At 44.7% G+C, this 23,150-nt stretch overlaps 1 protein-coding gene and 1 pseudogene across 2 annotated transcripts; both read left to right on the top strand.

Moving 5' to 3' along the window:
* The first annotated feature begins 4,879 nt into the window (after positions 1 to 4,879).
* On the top strand, positions 4,880 to 8,630 carry LOC102697717 (tubulin alpha-3 chain-like; annotated as a pseudogene).
* Positions 8,631 to 12,362: 3,732 nt separating this feature from the next.
* Positions 12,363 to 23,150, top strand: LOC107075485 (membrane-spanning 4-domains subfamily A member 4A-like). 2 transcript variants are annotated; one of them, XM_015336746.2, is made up of 7 exons: positions 12,363 to 12,634; positions 15,740 to 15,942; positions 16,743 to 16,853; positions 17,557 to 17,613; positions 18,891 to 19,049; positions 20,337 to 20,450; positions 21,837 to 23,150. In XM_015336746.2, the coding sequence occupies exons 2-7, from the start codon at positions 15,763 to 15,765 to the stop codon at positions 21,945 to 21,947; spliced, it is 732 nt and encodes a 243-aa protein (XP_015192232.1). In that variant the 5' UTR covers positions 12,363 to 12,634; positions 15,740 to 15,762; the 3' UTR covers positions 21,948 to 23,150. The 2 variants fall into 2 exon arrangements, with proteins under 2 accessions (XP_015192232.1, XP_069040967.1); XM_069184866.1 differs by lacking the exon at positions 12,363 to 12,634 and adding an exon at positions 12,688 to 12,804.

The raw sequence follows: 23,150 nt of genomic DNA, 5'->3' as shown, positions 1-23,150 counted from the left end.
AATAACAAGTTTATCTCCTTTCCAGATTGGCCATCGGAGGTGTGGTTTACAACAGTAAAGAACACTAAAAAAATCCGAAGAGCTGAAGACTGCTGAACACAGCTAGGAGTCTGTTTGGAAAAAGCTGTGATTTACGGGAAAATAATTCCCCGAAGTATATCAGGACTAGGGTGACCATATTTTGGGTTTCAAAAAAGAGGCCGGGGGGGTATAATCGACACTTGAAACATGCCTCCAAAGTAATGAATCTTTATTACTTTTTCTAATAAAAAAAATCAATTTGAACTCTCTAGTTTTTATTAAATGTCATAGTAAACTTTTAAACAGTTGCAGAGAAACAAGCTATTTCTCTTCCAAAATGGCAAACAAGGAAGAAACAAAATATAGCCCTCTTTTTAAAAAAAGTTTTTTTTTTTCATTTTAACACAACAAAAGTCTTAACATCTGAGGACAAAATGAAGACATCACAACTTAGGAGAAGTCCCCCTTGGTTGCAAACATGATCAATGTTAACGAAACATTTTCAAATATAATGAAACAAGTTAAACATTGTTATTTCTCATGGCCATCAAAACAGCCCCACCCACATACAAAAAAAAAAACCCTTTTCAAGCTCAGTTCAAAACATCTACCGGTAATGCGTGGAATGAAGGAAAACATGTAGGCCTGTGTTTGTTTACACAGTCTGAGTAACGAGCAGAACGAAATCCCTGACAATTTCTGGTATTTTCAGAAATTCCCAGTCAGACCGATATTTTCAGTCTCAAAAAGAGGACATGTTCAGGAAAAAGAGGACATCCGGTCACCCTAAGCAGGACTCAAACACAAAATAGGCACTGTCACCATGCAGCAGTACAAATAAGACCATAAGGTTACAGATAAGAGGCTGTTAGCAGGAGTAATTGATCCAAGGATGTAAATTTCATCTAGCTGTTTCTTGAAAGGAGCCAGGGGATCAGCTTCAACAATACAGTATGACTCCCAGAACCCTTTGGGCAAACTCTAGGTTGTAGCCTCGTTAAAGTAGAGTGAAGACTCCATAAAAAAACATTGTTTTCCCACTTTTTTTCCTTCTCTGAATTGCAATTGCTTTGTTTATTTACAACACACAGGCTTGTGTAGCTTAGATAAAAGCTTTCTAATCTACACATAAAATGTACTGTAAAATACCAGTAGAATCCCTAATCTAACCATTATCTAACACAGGCTTGTGGAGGAGCCCGAACCTTTATCTACATAATATACAGTATATGGATTGATTAGGCACAGGTTGTTTAGAAGTGGGAATGGTTAATCTTGTGCAGGGATGTATAAAATGAAAAAACTTGCCCGGACAAGTGATTCTGGGAAATCGGTTGAATGCTTGTAGCTTTCATGGCTGTACTGGAGTGCAGTTCTACAACAGCTGACGTGAAAAAAGGAAAGCTTCAGGCTGAACAAAAGCCTAATGTTTCTCCACATTCCACACAGCATGTCAGACAATTATCTGAACTCCATGACAAGGCATGTTTTGCAGAGCCGGAACATGACCTGTACAGCTGTCTGGCGCTGGGCCCAGTCCGCTCTCCAAGTCTTGCTGCAGCTGCAGTTCACGATCAGTTTACTGGAAAACAAACGTTCGGAATTTGGAAGGAGACCAAACGGGCCATCTGCCTTGTTACAAAGTTTACTGTTCGGACCTCTGAAATATTTTGTAGGCTTTGGATGGGAAAAAAAAGGAGCTTTGTAGTGTTCACAGCTCAAGCTGCTTAACCCCAGAGGAAACTGGGGCTGCTGGATGACGTTTTAGCTCCCAGTCTTTAACCTCTGTAGTTGTCAAAGAATTTTAGTTTAGTAGGTGAGCTTAGCCAACAGGCTTTACGTACACTCAAAGTGTTCAAGTTTTTTCAAGTAGCTCCCCAGGAATATGCAGTATAGTGCCTGTATACTGTATACTGTAGTCTACACAAACCTTCCACACTACCATATTTAATGGCCTAAAAGGAAGACATAAAATCAGAATGTATTTGATCTTTATCGACACATTGCATCACACAGCCTCCTGGGGGAAAACACAGCCTCAAACACTCTGAACTGTAACCGAAAAAGTGAAAAACTAGAACAATGGACAAATCCCAGATGAAATACTGTGCCTCTTGGGGTTCCGAGAAAAGCTTTAGTTAGATTGTTCGAGGACTTTCTCTGCTGTCCATTATGCCACTAGCAACAAAATGTGTTTTGAATATATTTGCTTGGTTACAAAGTGTTCAGAAACAAACAAAGCTATAAACCTTCTGAACTGTGACCTTCCAGGACTGATATAACAAATAAATCCAGGATGCAATTACATCCCAAATATCAAGGCCTGTTTAAGCATTTAAATAAACAAAGGCACTCAGTTATATCCATCATGGCACAATAAATACCTCATTTAAATCGGTCTGAAACTCACTTCCCAGAAGGCCTTCTTTCTTCTTGTTTCTTTTTCCTACTTGAGGACTCAAACATAGGCCTAATTATTTTCTCAGTTAGAGAGGAGCAAGTGCAACAAATTGGCACATGTAGTGTAGAGCTCTACACTAACCACAGGATGGTCTCCAGTTAGTACTCTGCATTTAGGTATTAACATGCAAATGACCCTGTTACGACCCCAGGTGTCGAGGGGGAAAGGGGTGTAACGTTAAGGATGGGTTTGGATGCAGGAGGGTTTCTGGTGAGGGAAGCGTGACCACAAAATGTCAGTGCAAAAGTGATTACCAAGTGAAAGTGAATAAGGAACTGGTACTGTACGTATTTACAGGACACATGTCACAATCGCTACTCCTCATCTTAAGGGCCCTCCAGCCCTTCCTAGTTCTGACCCATTACCTGCACCTGTTTCTGATTTCCGTTCCCCCTTAAAAGCCAGACGCATACGTCACCCGAGGTTCCTCATTGAATCCCGTTTCGTGAGAGCCCCGGTCCTGCTGCGTCTGGCTCCGTTATGATTTTAACCTTCTGTTCCTGATTCCCTGCCCCGCCGGTCCCGACCCGGTTCCCGTGTTTTAACCCCCGGATGGATCGCCTGGCTATGGACTCTCGCTTCTGTCCTGGATTACCCGTTTGGACTTCTTCATGGATTGTTCGCCCCGGAATCACCACCCCTGGACACCTGCACCCCTAGGACACGCCCCCTGTCTCCATACCCGTCTCCTGCATGACTGTCTCCCCCGTTTTCCTCACTAATCCAGATCGTGTCGTCTGCGTAGGGCCCGGAAAGAACTGTTTGGGACAACATAAAGAACACACAGGGAAAAGGAACTTGAGCGGTGCCAAAGAAAATAAGCCGGCGGTAGCTAATACAGTGACAGTGGGATCTGACCTAACTAACCAGAACAAAACAGGAAACAAAAAGGTCTTCAGCGTCTTCAAACGCCCTGACTCCCCTACACTGACTACCCCTAACCAGAAAATACAAAATAATAATAAGAAACTTTATTTTATATAGCGCCTTTAAAGGTGGCTTCTCAAAGCACTTTACAGGATGACAACAACAATAAATAAGAAGACTACAACAATAAATAAGAAGAATACACAAGATAAGACACAATTACAATATATAGAGGAGACCGTGGATGGTGGTACTAAGAAAAGCAGAGGGGTGAAGAATGGAACCAGTTCAGTAAAGGCTTTTCTGAAGAACAGGGTTTTGAGTCTGGATGTGAAGGAGTTTAGAGAAGGTGACTCTCTGGGCAGAGAGTTCCAGAGCTTGGGGACATAAGAGGAGAAGGCCCTGTCACCCATACAATGTAGACGGGCTGGGGGGGCAATAAGGAGAGCAGAATTAGAAGAGCGAAGGTTGTGAGGTGGGGAGTAGGGCGATAATAGTTCAGACAGGTACTGAGGTGCCAAGCCATGCAGAGCCTTATAGGTGAGCATGAGGATTTTAAAGTCTACACGGAATTTGACCGGAAGCCAGTGCAAGGACTCCAGGACAGGAGTAATGTGAACACTTGCACTAGACCTGTTCAGGATTCTGGCTGCTGAATTTTGGACATACTGCAGTTTGTTCAGAGTAGATTTAGATACCCCAGCGAGTAGAGCATTAAAGTAGTCAATTCGAGGGAACACAAATGTGTTGAAATTAGGAAACAAAGTAACCCCACGACCTTACCTTTACCTTTTCCCCTGGCATACAAGAAGTTCAGTTCACACTACAATATGGGAAACAGGTAATACACAAAGAAATACGCGAGCAGGGAATGGGGTAACAAATGAGCACCGGCAGGTGAAAGGGAAAGTAACAAGCGCTGGCAAGGTCATAACAAAACACAGATAATCAAGATTAATGAAACAAGCCAGCCAGCAAACAAACGAAGCCGAAACTAAGAACAAACACGAGCCGAACTGAACCAAAGTTGACCCTTCTTCTGGCACATAAACTGTTGATCTTGGGTTCTGATTGGCCGGGAGTAGATTGGTGATGACGTCAGCAGCGATGGTGTAATGATGGACCAATGTGGGGGAGGATACCCGAATACAGGAAAAATAAAACACACGCACAGGGACATAATAGACCCATATATAGATTCACAATTATTGGAATCATTTATTTAATTAGTAGAAAAGGTACCTATGAAACTCATCTGGAAGTTAAAAGAATGCTTACAAAGTGACATTGCTTGTGTTTTGTTGCTGCTGAAAATGTATCAGGTGGTATCCTTGACTATAACTTAAACTGTTTCATTTTAATCTGGATGTAATTCTGAGCTGCAAAAGAGCTTAGCAAAGCCCGAGTCTGGTATGTGCCTGTATTACCCAATTTGTATTTGGATGGCTGTGATCTTTTTTTTTTCAGTGCGTGGTGACAAACTGGAGGCAATCAATAAATCATTGTCTGCAGCAATAATAATGTCATGTCATGTACCAGACCGCTGTGTACCGTTCGGTGTCGCGGGAAGCCAGAGCCTACCTGCCAAGCAACGAGCGCAAGGCAGGGTGCACCCTGGAGGGGGCGCCAGTCCATCGCAGGGCAAGTGCAAGCCAGTCACACATGGGGACAATCTGGAGGCCACGGTAAAGGCCGAGCTGGGAAATTTGGCTCGGACACCGGGATAACTCCTGGGGATCTTTAAAGACTACCGAGAGTCAGGACCTTGGTTTCACGTCTCATCTGAAAGACGGCGCCCACTACAGTATAGTGTCCCTTCCACTTTACTGGGGCATTAGGACCCACACAGATCGCAGGTTGAGTGCCCCCCACTGGTCCCACTAACACCTCTTCCAACAGCAACCTCAGCTTCCCAGGAGGTCTCTCATCCAGGTGCCGACCAGGCTCAACCCTGCTGAGCTCCAGTGGGTAGGCAGTTGAGAGATGCAGGGTGATATGTCTGCTGGCATAGCAATAATAATAATAATAATAATAATAATAATAATAATAATAATAATAATAATAATTTCTTGCACATTTATAGTGGTTATCTGGATAGTCCACCTGGATGATATGATGGCAGCCAGAGTGCACCACTACACTCCCCACACACCAGCTCTCAGTGGGGGGGGAGCAGAGTGATGAAGCCAGTTCAGAGATTGTTAGGAGGCCATGACTAGTAAAGGCCAGGGGAAATTAGGACACCAGGGTAGCAATGTTAAGTGCTCCGACTTTTCATCTTGTTTGGAACAGATTGTGGCAGATTTCCTTATCTGATGCTTGTGTGCTTACGTCAGTCATTATCTGGAAAAGCTTTTTCTTCCTCCTCTGTTCCTTATAACAGAGGATTTTCTTCCATTGCTTGGTCTAGAAGTTAGTCTTTTGACAGGGATTTAAAGTTGTGCCTGATGCACCCCTGGAGAGTAGAAATGTTTTAATTCAGGTCTTTGAACTCTTCATGGTATTTTCATGGTGTGGCCTTTGAGTTTGTATATATTAAATGCTGCACCCTCCAAACAAGTAATTATTTTCTTGCTCCAGATAGTTGAGTGCTTATTAACTCCCAAACAAGTAAAAACTTGTATTGTCCTTGAGGTTTAGGATCACAAAACTAAAGCATTAAACAGCTGGACACTCCTGTCTTCCCCATTCTATTGAAAATTATCTGCATATTTAATTTAACTGTACAAAAACCCTGCAACCATAATAAATATAGTAGATACAGACCGCATTGTGAAATAGCAACACTAATATGCAAGCAGTCTAGTGATCTCCATATCACCCTGCAACTCACAACTGGCAACCCACTGACGCTCAGCAGGTGTGAGCCTGGTCAGTACCTGGATGGAGACCTCCTGGGAAAAACTAAGGTTGCTGCTGGAAGAGGTGTTAGTGGGGCCAGCAGGGGGCGCTCACCCTGCGGTCCATGTGGGTCCTAATGCCCCAGTATAGTGATGGGGACACTATACTGTAAACAGGCGCCGTCCTTCGGATGAGATGTAAAACCGAGGTCCTGACTCTCTGTGGTCATTAAAAATCCCAGGGTGCTTCTCGAAAAGAACCTGGCCACATTTCCCATTGGCCCTTACCAATCATGGCCTCCTAATACTCCCCCTCTATGAATTGGCTACATTACTCTGCTCTCCTCCCCACTGATAGCTGATGTGTGGTGAGCGTTCTGGCGCACTATGGCTGTTGTCGCATCATCCAGGTGGGGCTGCACACTGGTGGTGGTGGACGGGAGTCCCCATTACCTGTAAAGCGCTTTGAGTGGAGTGTCCAGAAAAGCGCTATATAAGTGTAAGCAATTATTATTATTATTATTATTATTATTATTATCTCTGGGATGCCTGTGACCTGTTTGAACTGAGGCTGCTTGAGATAAATATTCAGTTGCAATACTGGTTTTAAACTGAAGCAGAATAGGCTTTTGGTAAGTTTTTAAAGACTTTAAAGAGTTTGTAAAGATGGTGGGGGATTTTTAAAAAGACAAAGAACCCAAACATGAGATTCCAAAGCTGTATGTTCCATCCATCCCATTGGGTAGTTCTAGTAAATGCTCGGGCTACTGTAAGAACACACAAGTGTTTCAAGACTTTATTTGTGACCAAGGGCATTCCTCTTGCTTTCTGCCTCTACAGAGGGAGTGTATTTCTGTCCACATTGGCCAAGCTGCTGTCCAGTTTGGAAATGCATGCTGGGAGCTCTACTGTCTGGAACATGGAATACGACCAGATGAGACTGTGTTTGCTGTGACTACAGCTGATCCATTGGATTCCTCCTTCAGTACTTTCTCCAGCAAGACTGGGTAAGGCAGGCATGTCCCTAGAGTTCTACACATACTGTAGAACTGGAGCCAACTGTCATAGGTAACGTGGGTTATTTGCTTCAAAGAATCTCAAGCCTACCAATAACAAGAGATCCTTTAATGATCACTTGAAGATTGCCAACATTTTAATTTCAATTTACATTTAGTATTCAAAGGAGAATGGTAGCTTCAATGTTCTTCTGAAGAACTAGTTCAGAAAAATTTGCTATAATTTGAACTTGATCAGTCTGGTTTTCTCCTGGTAGATAAGATCAGAATTGGCAAATATTGCCAGCTACAGTACAGCACCTCAGCTCATCAGTGGGGAAAGGAGGGACACACTACGCCAGTCGCAAGGAAATGATTGATCCACTGCAGGAATACCAGTACGTCATCTGGCCTATCAGATTGATACCAAATTTAAATTGAAACATCTGCCCAAGTGCCCGTTGAGGTGTGTTAAGAATATAGTTGATGGCAACTCTCAAGAAGCTTTCCATGTCTACTTTAGAACAGGTCAGGATTCTGTGACTAGTGTTATTACTTCCTGTACTGGAATGCTACTTTTTCCATTTGAGTTTCTTCCACTGGCTTTCTTGTCTTTCCTAGTGTACAGGTTTTTGGGGTTTCCTGGTGTTCCACAGCTTTGGAGGTGGACCTGGAGCTGTGGAGCTGGTTAGGGATTCATTTCCCTGTTGATAGGTGGCAAGACATCCAAGCTGGAGTTCTCAGTCTACCCTGATCCATGGGTCTCCACTGAACACCCACATCACCCTGGAGCACTCGGACAGCTCCTTCATGGTGGGCAGCGAGGCCGCCTTTGACATCTGCATCAATGTGGCGCGTCCATCATACCACAATTTGAACCGACTGCAATTCTGCAAGATTTATGTCCAGTGCCCCATCAAAGCGCAAGGAGGCAGGAATAGATTAAACTATCTGAGAAATCAAACACTTTTGGTGCCATATCCCAGAATTCACTTTCCTTTGGTCACTAATGCTCACATCATATCTGCTGAGAAAGCTTACGATGAGCAGCTGTCAGTGCCAGAGATCGTAAATGTTTGTGTTGATCATGCAGACCAGTTTATAAAATGTGATGGCGGGCGTGGAAAGCACAGTACATGGCCTGCTGTCTGCTGTATTATGGGGATGTGGTGCCCAAGGATGTCAATGCAGCTATTGCAGCTATCCAAAGCAGGAACTCCATCCAGTTGGTGGACTGGTGTCCCACTGGCTTCCAGGTGGGTTTCTTACTGCGGTGTCTGGAGGAGATCTGGCCAAGCTTGTGCAAGCTGTGTGCATGCTGAGTGACCGCAGAGGCTGCCTGGACCACACATTCGACCTCAAGGGCTTCTGTCCCCTGGGAGATAAATAGAGGAGGGAGAATTCTCTGCAGCCAGGGAAGATATGGCTGCCTTGGTAAAGGACTAGTAGGGTGTAGGAGCAGACTCATTCCAATTCCAGGACTTAGTGTGACACCACCTGATTTCAAATGTGATTCATGTACTTCTGAATCTGCTGCTGAAAATGTAAACAGAGAGGAAGGTGAAAATGCACGTTTGCACGGCGTCGGTTTTAAGAGTAGTTCTGCTTCAGGGTTGTGGAGGAAAATTGTGCACAGAAGGAAACAGAAGCCACAGGGCACCACTGTGAATCCAGCTAAAAGCTGCATTTACTCTGGTATGGCGTCCATCTTATCGTTCCTGTACTCCCTTGTTTTCATCCTTTGAACAAGGGTATAACAACCCCTGTATGACAGCACGACCATTAGTACTTCATCAATGGAAAATTAAAATTTCAGATTCTTTTTCTTGTTTGAAATGTGTAATTCATAAATCTGGCTTTATGCTTTTGGTGCTAGACTACTGCTGAAAACTGCTCAGAAATGTTGGAGCACCGGTGAATGTTTCAGCACTCTGAGCTGTGCTACTGTCGTTTCCTCTTGCTCAGAGACAGTTTTTTCACACACAAGTGAAATACTGCAATACTTAATCACGTATCCCTTCGCCAATAAGTGAATTTACAGTAACAGAAGTCAGTTTAACCCAAACAGTACTCCCCTTTATCATACTGCAGGGTGGCAAGTCTGAATGTGATTGCTGCCTCTTCAATCTGGATTCAATTTCAAACTGTGATACCTTGTAGGTGGAGTTTGCATGGTCTTCCCATGTTCCTTTGGGTATCCTCTGGATTCTTCTGGACTCTCCAGTTTCTTCTGTCCTGCTATAGCTTTTGAACCAATAAATACCAATACACATCTGTGATCATTAACTTAAAGTACTTACCACCATTAATTTGTGATACCTAATTTTTTGTATTTTCTTCATTGCTAGCAGTATAACAGTATAGCGTATACTGTGACATACTGTACAGTACTGTAGCTTTCTTAATCCACTGGACAAGCACAGTACATTATACTGTCCTTTCTCTGGTCTTACACCTGTTCTGTTCTTGGGCCAGCAGACCTGTCTTTCCAGTGCAGGTTACACAAGTCATTTCCAATGACTGATGCTGTTTATGCATGTGCAGATTCCTCGTTGGTTCTCGTGCTCATTTTTGGAGGATGACTTTCTTTATGTTTTTGTCCTGTTTTAATCAGTTATTTTTCTAATTATCTGGAGAATAACTACAATAAGGCAGCACTGTGGTCAGCATTGCTGCCTCGCTGCTGTAGGGCCCTGGGGCCAATTCCTGGGGTGCTGTCTATGTGGAGTCTGTATGTTCTCCCTGTGCTCACACATGTTTTCTCCAGGTGCTCCGGTTTCCTCCCAAAGATATACTGTAGGTTAACAGGCTTCTGGAAAAACCGGTTCTGGTGTGAGTGTGTGTCTGTGATGGACTGGTGTCCCTGCCTTGTGCCCGTTGCTTGCTGGGATAGGCTCCAGCGTCCCCTGTGACTCCCTCCTGAATAAAGTCGTTAGAAAATGGATGGTTAGATGGATGAAGCTCCTTGAATTGAGTCTTTGCATGAAAGTAATCTCACAGATGTTGACCCCTTAATGCAGAATTATTGGATCTTTTTTACTGGTTATGTTACTAAACGTAACTAAACGTTACTACGTTACCGGCCAGCAGCCATCTCACTCTGCAACTCCCAGCTGGCAGCCCACTGGAGCTCAGCAGGTGTGAGCCTGGTCAGTACCTGGATGGGAGACTCCTGGGAAAAACTAAGGTTGCTGCTGGGAGAGGTGTTAGTGGGGCCAGCAGGGGGCACCCACCCTACGGTCCGTGTGGGTCCTAATGCCCCAGTATAGTGACGGGGACACTATACTGTAAACAGGCACCGTCCTTCGGATGAGACATAAAACCGAGGTCCTGACTCTCTGTGGTCATTAAAAATCCCAGGGTGTTTCTCGAAAAGAGTAGGGGTGTTACCCCGGCGTCCTGGCAAAATTTCCCATTGGCCCTTACCAATCATGGCCTCCTAATAATCCTAATATTGGAGCACTCTGCTCTCCTCCCCACTGAGAGCTGGTGTGTGGGGAGCGTTCTGGCGCACTATGGCTGCCGTTGCATCATCCAGGTGGGGCTGCCCACTGGTGGTGGTGGAGGGGATCCCCATTACCTGTAAAGCACTTTGAGTGAAGTGTCCAGAAAAGAGCTATATAAGTGCAAGCTATTATTATTATTATTATTATTAAACAATCTAAAGGGTTTAAGATCTCTATTCCCCTGTGATGGGTTCTTTATATCTCCTAGAACCACCAGTGCACCCATAGACCAGACAAGATGATATCCTACGTACAGTAATTACACTTTGTATTACGGAACACCAGTCTCCCCATCCCACAGGACCCACAACAGTTTCTATAGCTGCCTTCCCAACACACAGAACACATAGCACAACTCATCTACAAGAGGCACTGCACGCGCAGCAAGTAACTGTACAAGAACAACAGGAACCCCAGTTTCACAAACCCAGTGTCCCAGAGCAGAAGTCCGGCAGCATCCTGGTGTGTCTGGTGTGTCTCCTCCTGCTGCCACAGCAAAGAAACTCTGTCTCCTCCTCCCTCCTCTTCAGTCCTGGCCGACCCAAACACTGTAGTCCCTGATGTCCCGGTCCTCCCCACCTCCAGCCTCAGGGCCTTTGCCCTGCTGCTCTCTGTCAAGTCCCTGGTGTTGGAAACTCCCCCTGCAAAACTCAGCCCTGCAATCTCTGTCCCCCACGATATTTCCCTCTCAGAACCTCTTCTCGCTCAGAACCAGGGAGGAGGTGTCTTGGTCTGGTCTGATGTCTTGGGTGTGGGCACAGCAAGCTGCTCAGGGGTCTTTGGTGAACAGGCTGTATGCCCAGATGCCCTGGTGCATTCCTGCCCTGTTCTACCCCTGCCACCTGTGGTCTCACGCCCTGATTTTGTCACTCTGTGACAGATTAGAAAATAGGACAAAAGATATGCAATGCGTGCTGGGGGATTTTGTAGAGTACCACACGAATCCTGTAACGTGTGGAATCAAATCCAGAATATTGATTTGCAATATTTGAGCCGTATTAAACATTGTAGCGTTTACAGGTTCTTCTCAGAAGAGAGGACCAGTGGAGACGCGATTAACAAACCAAGCGATAGCTTTATTCTTTTACAACCAAAAAACCAAACACAGGATATACACACACATGAGGAGACTGACGGAACACATGTTTAGGGTGGTAATTACTTAACAACACGCTATACACTTACTGTATAAGACTACACAGGACACTAGAACTACTATGACATTATTTACACAGGTAGGGTCAGCCGCTGGTCATCGTGCTGACCCTCAGACTCTCCCCGGCTACAACTAACAACCTGCCCAGCGGTAGTATGAGCGCTTAGGGTCGCTTCCTCCTCACCACCAGGCGAGGGCGTTACAATATTTTAAAGCGCTACATCACAGCAATCAACGCTCTGTTTGCATTCTGTGCAAACGAATTATCCCAAATAACCGGAGAATACAGTGATATACAACTAACTGGTCATTACACCTAACTAAGTACAATTTTTTTTTCCGATCTGAAAACGTTGCTGGCCCGAAATTTGATTCACTTTGTCGTTAAAAAGCCAAAACGCAACGAAACGTCGCAGCTCATCCAGATTTCCAAGCGTCCGTCTCTGATCATTAAATGACCCGGTTTGCTCGCAGATCTGTGCTTTAAAGTGACTTGGTCGCCGCCAGATCGACCTGTACTTCTTGCGCAAATCGGAATCGCTCCGGGAACTGGCAGCCTAACGAAACCGTAACTGCGAACTGCGAGGAGGCACAGTTGGTCAATTTGGTGTAAGCGGCGTGACTGTGATGTGTGTCTTCGGTGAAGGGTGTTAAAACCTTCAGTTGGAGGACTAGACACGCCTCCGTCGTGCCTTCGGAATAGAAGGGGAAATCAGACGGGCTGGGATTGAAATTCACGAAACACAACACTGAGAGGAAGAGAGAAAGCGGTAGGACACAGGAGCGAAGTGAGTGAAAATAAAGACACAGCTGTTATTGATTCTCGTTTAGAGAAGGGTCTCGATAAAAATATTTAACTGTTTAGTTCTGCGTTATGGGTCCAGGTTTTAACACGGGCGAGGTTTTTCCCACTAACTCTGGAAAAGTGTCGGTTACAATGATCGGAGCGAGACTGTAGGTTTGTACTGTGCCATTCTACAAATTTTACAATGTTAGTACAGTAGTATGGGGTTTTGTTAATGCAGGAATAATAATGAGAGCAACAACGTAACGGTAGAACAGAGTTTTCTTCTTCTGCTAACAAGTATGAAAACTGCATGTCTCGACGCAGACGAATACCAAACACCCACCATCGTATAAATAATCGCTACGGTTTTAAATGGTTTGATGTGGTAAGTGGACCAGCACAACAGATAGATACAGTGCGTGGCAGACATTCGGTTAAAAGCTCATGTAACCGAAATTAAATTAAGAAATACGTTATAGTCAGGGCTAACACACTGTTGGCAGGAGACTAATACAGTGGGGAGTATGGTAATCAAAAAAACTTCAGAACAGGAAACATTTGCGAGTAGTTATTTTGTCAGCAGTAGTGTAGAAGCAGTAAATACTTTAAGCTTCTCTGTTTAGGGACAGCACTTTGCATATTTTATTCTAATTTCATTGCTTGTTTTTAGCAATAGCAGTACCACGTTGAACCCTCATCACATCTCTAAGCCAGATCCCATGACCAGCGTCCCGGTGTCCGATGATGGTTTTTGTTCCCATTGAACTTTAATTTGTTTTCAAGTGTTAGATTCAGAAGCAGTTTGAAAAGGGTCTCTTTGGGAACAGAGAATAGTCGTGATCAAATTATTACTTCGTTAAAACAACTGAAAGTCCATCTGGATTGAAAGGTTGAAAGGCAGGGGACGGGGGTTATCGTGTGTATGATTGGGATACTCTGCTCTAAGTATGCACCAACATGCTGCGACAGGTTGTTGTAGCATGTGGTGCTGGTGGCAGTACATGAACAGTAGGTGTTACATCGGCCACATTTACAGAGCAATGTTGCAGTGTTTTGCCTGGGGATTGTGTGGTGTATGCTGCATAAGACTTTAAATTGAGGGCCTGAATACCTGGTCATTAAAGATCTCATGCCTTTGTAACAGTAGTAGTGTGAACCCGTGTCCTCGCTAAATTTCGCTTTGTCTTTGCTTGATCTGACCTTTCTAAACTGATGGGAAACAATATTATATCTCACTTCTGCTGCCGCAGATTAACTGACGCATGTCATCTCACTGTATATGATAATAATAATAATAATAATAATAATAATAATAATAATTGCTTACACTTATATAGCGCTTTTCTGGACACTCCACTCAAAGTGCTTTACAGGTAATGGGGATCCCCTCCACCACCACCAGTGTGCAGCCCCACCTGGATGATGTGACGGCAGCCTTAGTGCGCCAGAACGCTCCCCACACATCAGCTCTCAGTGGGGAGGAGAGCAGAGTAATGAAGCCAGTTCAGAGATGGGGATTATTAGGAGGCCATGACTGGTAAGGGCCAATAGGAAATTTGGCCAGGACACTGGGGTTACACCCCTACTCTTTTCAAGAAACGCCCTGGGATTTTTAATGACCACAGAGAGTCAGGACCTCGGTTTGACGTCTCATCCGAAGGACGGCGCCTGTTTACAGTATAGTGTCCCCATCACTATACTGGGGCATAAGGACCCACACGGACTGCAGGATGAGCGCCCCCTGCTGGCCCCACTAACACCTCTTCCAGCAGCTGGTACTCCCATCCAGGTACTGACCAGGCTCACACCTGCTGAGTGTCAGTGGGGCTGCCAGCTGGGAGTTGCAGGGTGAGATGGCTGCTGGCTACGTGACCAGCAGCCAGCACTTCAGCAGATGGCTGAGGTGGCACCCTTCTATACTGTATGTAAAGCGTTTTTGGAAGAAAACCACCATATACAGTACATGCAAGCCATCTTTACAATTTTATGCAACTTCGATGTATTTGATTTGCACTGTGTAGCACTGTTTTGTGTCACGATCGTAGACCCCTCCCCTTAAGGGCGCTCCAGCCCTTCCTTGTTTTTTACTTGACTCCCGCACCTGCTCCCTGTTCCAGCCCCCTTTTCAGTTCCCCTTAAAAGCCAGACTCTGACGCTATTCCGGGCTCTGCTCTGGTTTCCATACCAGGCGAGTCTGGGACCAGGCACTGCCTAAGGTTTTAGTTCCTGTTCCTGTTCCTGTTCCTGTTCCTGTTCCTGTGCCCGTCCGGACCCGGTTCTTGTTTTTATCTTGTCTGTCTTGGATGGATCGCCTGGCTTTGGACTTTTGCCCCGTTTTTGGACTCAGTTTTGGACTGTTTGCCTCGGCCACACCTCCCCCGAACACCAGCGCACCATGGACACGCCCCCCGTCTTCATTCCCGACTCCCGCATGCTGTTTTGATTCGTGTCTTTGTTTTCATTTTGCTTCCTGATCGTCATCTCCAAAGTTACCGTATAGAAGCAGGACAAGACTCTGTACACAAGAAGCCGAGTTCATGTCACGATTGTAGTCCCTCCCCCTTAAGAGCGCTCTGGTTCTTTCACTTTGTTCCAGCCTTCTATTCAACCCACCTTAAAAGCCAGACGCTCACTCTGTTCCAGGCTCTGCATTGGTTCCTGTACCAGGCGAGTGCAGGACCTGGAGCGCCTGGTCCCGTCAAGTTTTTAGTTGCTGTTCCTGTTCCTAATTCCCTTTGTCTTCGTCTCAGATGGACCGCCCGGCTCTGGGCTTTCGCCTTGTCTCGGATTTCCCTTTGGCCTCAGTTTTGGACTGTTTGCCTAGGCCACACCTCCCCCGAACACCAGCGCACCATGGACACGCCCCCTGTTTTCATTCCTGACCCCTGCATGCTTTTTTCCCTGTGTTTCCTCACTCTACCCCGGATTGTGTCGTCTGCATAGGGTCCGGAAAGAACACCTCCCTGACAATTTGCTTTGCAGTTTTTGTGTTTCTACCTGTGTTCTGTTTGCCCCTGGGAGTGCATCTGCAAAGCACACGAACAGTGAAATCCTTGTGGGCCGGCTGGCTGCTTTCCCTGCCCCCTCACTCTCTGTCTCTGTGCAGGAAGTCCACACCACCTGCCGGACATGGCCAGCTCTGTCAGTACCGCCGGTGGGCTGGTGATCTCCACCCAGGTGTATCCAGCCGGTCAGGCCCCTGTGCCCTCTCCTGGCCTGCAGGCTCAGTGGTTGCCAGCCCCCACTTCCCTCTCCCAGGATTCTGCAGAGCTGAAGAAGCACCTGCGAGGAGAGCCCAAGGCTCTGGGGGTGAGCCCTTTCAGCCATTTTCAGATTGGGTTTTACAGGCCTGTTCCTGTTCCTCATGCTAGGTGTCGCCTCTCATAACTGATTAAAGCCTCCCGTGTGGGAGCAGAAGTGCTTGTGAATGTGTTTACAATGTGATTGAAACCGCACTCATACTAGGCTCAGAGTGGCAGAAAGGCAGTCATCTGATTGAAGCCCCAAGGAATTGGCCAAGACAACCTACCACCCACCTGGGCAGTTAGGATTGCCATAACCCTCCCACGGGCTAAGCTCCGATGGTCTGACATAGTCAATAGCAATGGGACCACATTTGTTTTAGACTTCACATGAAAGTGAATGTGTTGAATTGATTTATTCATTTGGAATGCAATCCAGGAAGTACCTGGACCTGAGTGTCGTTTTCATGTGCAAGCAAGCAGAGAGAGGAATGTCAACACCCTTTACCATCTAATGGTGTTACTGCTTGCATTATGGCACTCAGACAAAAATGATGTCACATCCAGCATTCTGTCTAATCAGAATTTGTTACGTTGGTCCTAGCACAAGCACAAGAGCTGTATCTTTTATTTTATGCTGCCGGTATCGTATCAGGACAGCACGGTGACACTGGGGCACGGGGTTTAATGTCTGGGGCGCTGTTTGTGTGGAGTTTGTATGTTCTCCCTGTGCTCACATGGACATTCTCTGAGTGCTCAGCTATCCTCCCACAGTCCAAAGACCTGTTATTTCCATTTATATTGGAAAAGAGTTCATTTTGAGCTGAGCTGTGCCATTTTTATGATATCGTCTTTCCTTTTCCACAGACGGCCCAGATTATGATTGGCATTTTCAGTGTGCTCCTTGGCATCATACTGTCACACAATGACCCCGTTCTCGCAAGTGAGACTGGAATCGCTTACTGGGGAGGTTTGCTGGTGAGTTGAATTTCTAGTAGTCCATTAAAAGTCTGCTGTTGAAAGCAGAAACATCACCAGATCACTGATAGTGGCTGGGGCAGGTTTCTCTGGAAGTGGTATCATAGCTTTAAAGTAGGCCTGTGACGTGGGGGCAGCTCTCAGGTGAGATCATATTGCTGGAGAGAGCACAGTGCAAAGCACAATTCCGCTGCACTGACAAACTTACAGTGTACTTTGCTGTACCTACTATTTCAGACTCTGTTCCCCACGTTTCATAACAGCTACTAAGAAGACCCCCCGAAACCTGACTGAGGCTACTAGTACATCATTTAAGTTTCACAGTCAGCAATGACTTGATAAAAATATATTGAGAGCACCTGACTGAACCACAGGAGCAGTGACAATCATGGGAAATGTGTTCATGATCAGCACTACAAGCTGCATACAAGGGACATACTATGTAGGACCCATTGTTATCCTATCCTATGGTCGGAACAAAATTCACACGTTTCTGCATTCCTGACTGTAGCAGTGAGCACTGACACTGCTCTCATTGCAACGTGGGATTAGCGAGATGCGAATACCCACTGTTTATCCTTTTCTTGTGAGCAAAACATTCTCCAAATATCAAAGCAGGACATGCATGCTACAGTACATTAAACCACACATGTTTTTTTAATAAAAAATAATAACGATCTACAAAATTGACTTTTCTCAACAGTACATTATTTCTGGGGCTCTCTGTGTCGCTGGAGAAAACACTCTCAGAATGTCTGTGGTGAGTGCTCATTTGTTATTCCTATTGAAAACCCAGTTGCTATACACTAGGACTGTCCAGTGGGTTAAGATTGTCCTGATATTCTGCTGAAATCTGGCCTGGATGGTTATCTGATTAGTCACCAATACACTTTCTGCACAGTGGCTGTTACTGCATTCAGTCCAACACATGGGGAAGCAGGAGAATTTAAGACAGACAGTGGCTCAACAAAGCAAAGGGAGGGTCTGATAACAGTGGGAGCACAATTGTCTCTCAGTGAACTGGCTTCACCAGCAAGAACTGTTAGTGACATTCTAGGAACTGAAGCATCAAAGACATTAAAAGCAAACTGTAAAGTCATATGCACATATTTGTACGAATGTGGCAAATCGCAATGAAGGGCTAATGACAGGTAGTATTTGGCTCTTGTGTTTTTCACTTTATATCACTTGAGTTCGAATGTCTATTACATCTCAGTTGACGTTCGCCAGTTCCTGTACTGCATATTTAGAATAAGGGATGGACCAACCCAGAAGCCATTCAGCTTTTAACCCACCGCAAGCTCAGCAGCGCCTTACAGGGGGGTTAATAATGGTAGGAAGAGAGGCAGTCTCTCAGTGATGTCACCACAAACCTACAGGCAGCTACTGTAGCAAGTTGCAGGAGTCGCTGTTTCACTGGAAGCTGAGACAAGCCTGGCCAATGAACACCAGCAAGCAATCGCTGTCAATGGCAATAGACCTGCAGTATCTGCATTGTGCTTTCCTGTACTTTACTGAGTGAACATTGGAGGGTTTTTTGTCTGCCAATGTATTTCCCCACTGACAAACGGCTCATACTGCTGTGTTAATAGTAAATTCCAGCAGCCAGAGTTGGAGGGTTTTGGCAGTAACACAGTTGACTTTCCTGTGTTATACAGGAAACAGTGGTCGACGATAGGGGTTCTGGGCTCTTGCCCAGAGATTAGTCTGTACACATCCTAGATCGTTACGCAGTTGTCATATTTTAAGGACAGGCCTTCTTCTCAGTTTGCTGCTGTAAGAGCCCTGCGTGTAAATGAACAAGCGCCCCCTTGCAAGAACAAGTGTGCTGAATTATATTTTCAAGACGCATGGGAATATTTGAATTAGATTTGACTTTGTATAACAAATACAGAACATATCCAATAATATTAATCCGGACAGTGTTTTAGTTGGCAATTTCCTCTTTGTCTATAAACAGATGGTGTGTGTATGGAAATTCTGGAATGTTCCATTGTTCTCCTGATTATTTTTTTTTTCAAATGTTCTCTTTTTCAGATCAAGGCAGCAGTAGGAATGCATGTCATAAGCTTGGTTATTGCCATCGTTGCAACAGCAATTTATTCGTTGAGTTTTAAAGAGACAGAACCTTGTGTCCAAGAGGAATATCATCATTATTATTATTATCCTGAGTGCTATGATCACAGGAATGCTGTGGTACAGATTTCCATTTCTTTTTTATGAATACTATATTATAATAATATAAATATTGTATGAGTGTTCACAAATGCTCCTCAGGTAAAAATGTTGTCCTTTGTGTTCTTTCTGAAAATGTCCCTTTTCCTCAATTAATTATAGTTTTACAATTTGCATTTTTACCTATATGGAATTCATTTAGTTTTTACTCATTTGAATACATTGTACTCGATGTAAGTATGCTTACATTATACAAAAATGACTTGATGTGCATGTAAAAAGTAATAACAGGTATTAACTAGCTCCCTTCACGTTTTGTTCCATAACTAAGGATTGACCTCTTCTTATATTAGTGTAGTAGCACAGTATAGCTGCCAGTAATTTCAAAACACACTCACCCCTTGCTATGCAAACGCAATTGGTTCCAAAATTTCTGATTGTAGGCCAACATTTGTACAAGCAACACAGAATTCCCCATTAAAAAAACATGTAAAAGTCTCTGATTCCTTTCAAGTATTCATAACTGGACATCAACCAATTGAGTTTAGGTGCTTTTCTGATGCATTTAAATAGTTTGGCACCAGAAATTGCAAAGTACACATGCAATAAATAGAATTTACTAACACTGCAAACTGTTACGTTTAAATGTGATGCGAAGCAGTTATGTGTAGGAATAGAATTTGCCTGATCTCTGTAATACATGTGCACAATACCTCTTAAGGCTTTCATTGGAACACAGGTCAACCAAGTTACTGTCTTGCACGTGCAAGTGTGATTGATTTCAGACTTCAGGCGCTGACTGTGTAGTCGTGTACACCTCTTTGAAAAGATGCTCCTGACTCATCTGAGTGAGGTGACATAGCATCTACATAAAGAGTGTTCTCTTCTCAGATGGGGCAGCTTCACCATGTAATTGTGTCAATTTGGATCACTGTGAAGAGGATTGGGCATTCAGAAGGACCATTTCTTTGCACATTTCATGGGAAAAATATGTTTTGTGAGTGCAGTTAGTGTACAGGGAAACTAGAGAGAGGACTGTAGCAGATGGAAGCTTTCAGCATCTTGCAATAACCACATCATGACACTAATAATGCTTTTCACCTTTGGAAAAAATAATATGACCGACATAGCATACATGCAGCTCACTGTGAAAGAGAATTCCACTATACTGCTACCTGCATGGAGGATTTGGGATTTATCATCTTTCTTGTGCGATACAGTTCCTGTTGAAAATGTAGTGTAACTGAAAAAGTGGCTACAGTGCACACCAGTGTTAAAGTTCAATATGTACTGTTTTCCTTCCTGTAGCTCTTGCAAAATGGCACAAGTGGGGCCCTGATTTTTTTTACTGTCCTGGAGATTTGCATTGCTGCTTCCATGCTGGCCTTTGGGCTGAAAGATGCGTGCTTCAGAAGTTCAATGGTGAGGAACAGTTATTTATTATTGATACTGCCAGTTGATGGAGCCCCTGCGGTCAGACAAGGTTTGAAGTTGGGCATGCATCTGGACCTCCGGTGTCGGTCCAGAAGAGTGCTACGCTCACTACTTAAAAAATTTACCCCTCACTGCTTGGAGTACAGTATAAATACTCTTGAAAGCACTGGCAAGTGATGTAACCATGCTTATCAATATTTAATATACGTTATAATGGCTTTTCCTTGATCTCTTATGTCTTGTATTATTTATGCCTTACTATGATAGACCATCATACAGTATGCCTTAATTTATTGGTTTTATAGGAAACCAAAGATAATATAAGGTCAAAACCACTGTAAAACTTCAAAACTATTTGATAAATTCAGCATGGGGAGCTCTTCTATAGGACATGACTGTCTCATATTACCCAGTGAGACCCTGTTAGACTTCTAAACATGAATACCCACCTTGTGCCTTTAAATCCTGCAGTCTGCTTCCCAGAAAGTGTATGGTCAGGGCTGTTTCTGACAGAGCCCTCCCCCCGCAGTCTGTGTATGGTCAGGGCTGTTTCTCTGACAGAGCCCTCCTCTGCAGTCTGTGTATGGTCAGGGCTGTTTCTCTGACAGAGCCCTCCCTCCGCAGTCTGTTCTCTGCATAAAGATACTTTTTTCTGCTGTGTGGAAGGGGAGTTTGTTTTCTTGTTGTAAACTTGGGCAATAAGCACTTACAGTATGTCAATAACTTGTCAGGTGCTTCCAGGCCTCTGCTCAGAATATAGGTTGAGTCGCTACCTGACCGTGAGAGAGACGCCCCCAAGGGGGGAGACAGTGCCTTTGCACTGCTGGTGTCTCGTGGTTATTAGACATCCAGTGCTGTCTTGCCTTTCTTTACAACAGTGACCCCTACAATCTGCCATGAGCTTAGCAAGGGAAGAACTGCTCCTCCGGTTGGCACATTGTCCTGTTCGCCAAACACTGTCCGCTTCCCAGCATGGCCGCTGGGCAGGCATGCTGGAGGAGCATTCCCATCGCCCCTCGGTTCCTCTGTGCTGCACAGTGGTGATTCCGGGCTGGGCGAGGAGAATGTCAAACAGGAACGGGCAATTCTTCCAAATTGAAAGAGGAGTTTGGTAACTGCTGGGAAAAATCATGATCTCCCACTGTTGGCCACTCCAGTGGTGCAACCAGTGTTGCTGGCAGAAGCGCTTTGAGCACGTCTGTACGAGGGAAACGGATGCGGTCGAGTTGCAGGGATTCTAGATTCATTGGGAGGAGAGCAGAGGTCCAGGGACAGTGTGGGAAGCGCCTCTCGGACCCGTGATCGCCATCTCTGTGTCCTTCTGCACTGCAATGTCCCTCACGGGATCAATAAAGTATCTATCTTCTTCCACAGCCTTCAGTTGTACTGCAGCAGCCATTGCCATCAGGGACGCCTGCCCGTTCCTCGGACTACTGCCCCCTTGTGGACGATGAAACCGGCATTGCCAGTAGCCACACTATGTAGCTCCTCCAGTGTCCAAACCGCTGAGCAGTAGTAGCACAGGGCCTTGCTGAGCTGCAGGTGTTCAAAGCTCTAATGTGCCAGCCATTACTAACCCTCTTGCTTAGTGCTGATATTGTCAAGGGCTCCCTGTCTCTGTTGGATGATACTGAGATGGAGTGGTCTTGGGAGGGATTGAAAAGTAGATGCACTCTCTGTTTCAGAAATGTTATCTGCTTCTTAGACTTTTCCTCCTGGGGGCCCCATTTGGGACATACAGTAAACTGTGAAGAATTTAGCAATTTACCCTGTTTTTGTGCCTCAGGTCTTTCAATTTCCCTCCTGCTATTCTCCTAAGAAGCTCTGTGTTCAATCCCTCTGCCACTGAATGCAACAGTTCCTGTCTGACTGCTTCCCATTGTTAGCCATTAATACTACACAGTCATTTGTTTTGCACTATGTATCATACTTTGACTAGCTACTGTATATACATCCTGTGTTTATCAACATGCTCCCATTATTAAGGCCTGCCATGGGATTCCTGACATTTTAGTAAAAGGGTCTGTTTTTCCAGTTTTTCTGAAAACAAAACAGTTCCCAAGCTCCCTGGAATGTCCATCTGTAAAAATGCAGAGACGTGAAGAAACAGCAGGAACATCACAAACGCTGATGTCTGTGTTTCAGCTTAGGGAAGTATTTTATCCTGAATCTTCTGCTCTGCTGTCTTTCACATGCAGACTGCTGTTCCTGTACTATCTTTCTGTGGTTCTGTAATTAACTATGTGCTTTGTGGATTTATAATATATTGTATTCTTATAATTGAAAAATTTACAAGTTGCCAAGGATGAAGGTATCAGCTAAGTTACAGTTGTTCTTAGACGTTCTGGTTCAGATAAATATCAGGTAGCTTCTGCCCACAGCATGACAATGACCCCGAGCAAGCCAGTGCAGCTGATGAGCTCATGAAGTCCAACTCAGTCCGTAGTTTACGTGCTGAAGAAAGATCTGGGGCAGAACCCCAAGAACTGCCAACAGCTCAAGTGGCAGCAACAGAAAATCTCAAACGATCCCACCGATAGATTCAAACCTCATGAGCACAAATACAGATTGCTCGACAATAAAAGAAAAGTTATTCTGACTTTGCGCTCTCACTAAATTTGGAGGGCACTGTATACGAAAGGTGTATTAACGTATAACTCAGAAAATAATAAACACACATTCAAATTC

This window comes from Lepisosteus oculatus, chromosome 27 (assembly GCF_040954835.1).
Source record: "Lepisosteus oculatus isolate fLepOcu1 chromosome 27, fLepOcu1.hap2, whole genome shotgun sequence".
NCBI lineage: Eukaryota > Metazoa > Chordata > Actinopteri > Semionotiformes > Lepisosteidae > Lepisosteus > Lepisosteus oculatus.
The sequence above is the reverse complement of the archived record's forward strand: the minus strand, read 5'-3'. Positions and strand labels throughout refer to the sequence as shown.

Coding starts and splice junctions, on each gene's coding strand:
- LOC107075485 (XM_015336746.2), top strand. CDS start 15,763: ATGGCCAGCTCTGTCAGTACCGCCGGTGGGCTGGTGATCTCCACCCAG. Junction 15,943..16,742: donor GAGAGCCCAAGGCTCTGGGG/GTGAGCCCTTTC, acceptor CCTTTTCCACAG/ACGGCCCAGATTATGATTGG. Junction 16,854..17,556: donor CTTACTGGGGAGGTTTGCTG/GTGAGTTGAATT, acceptor TTTTCTCAACAG/TACATTATTTCTGGGGCTCT.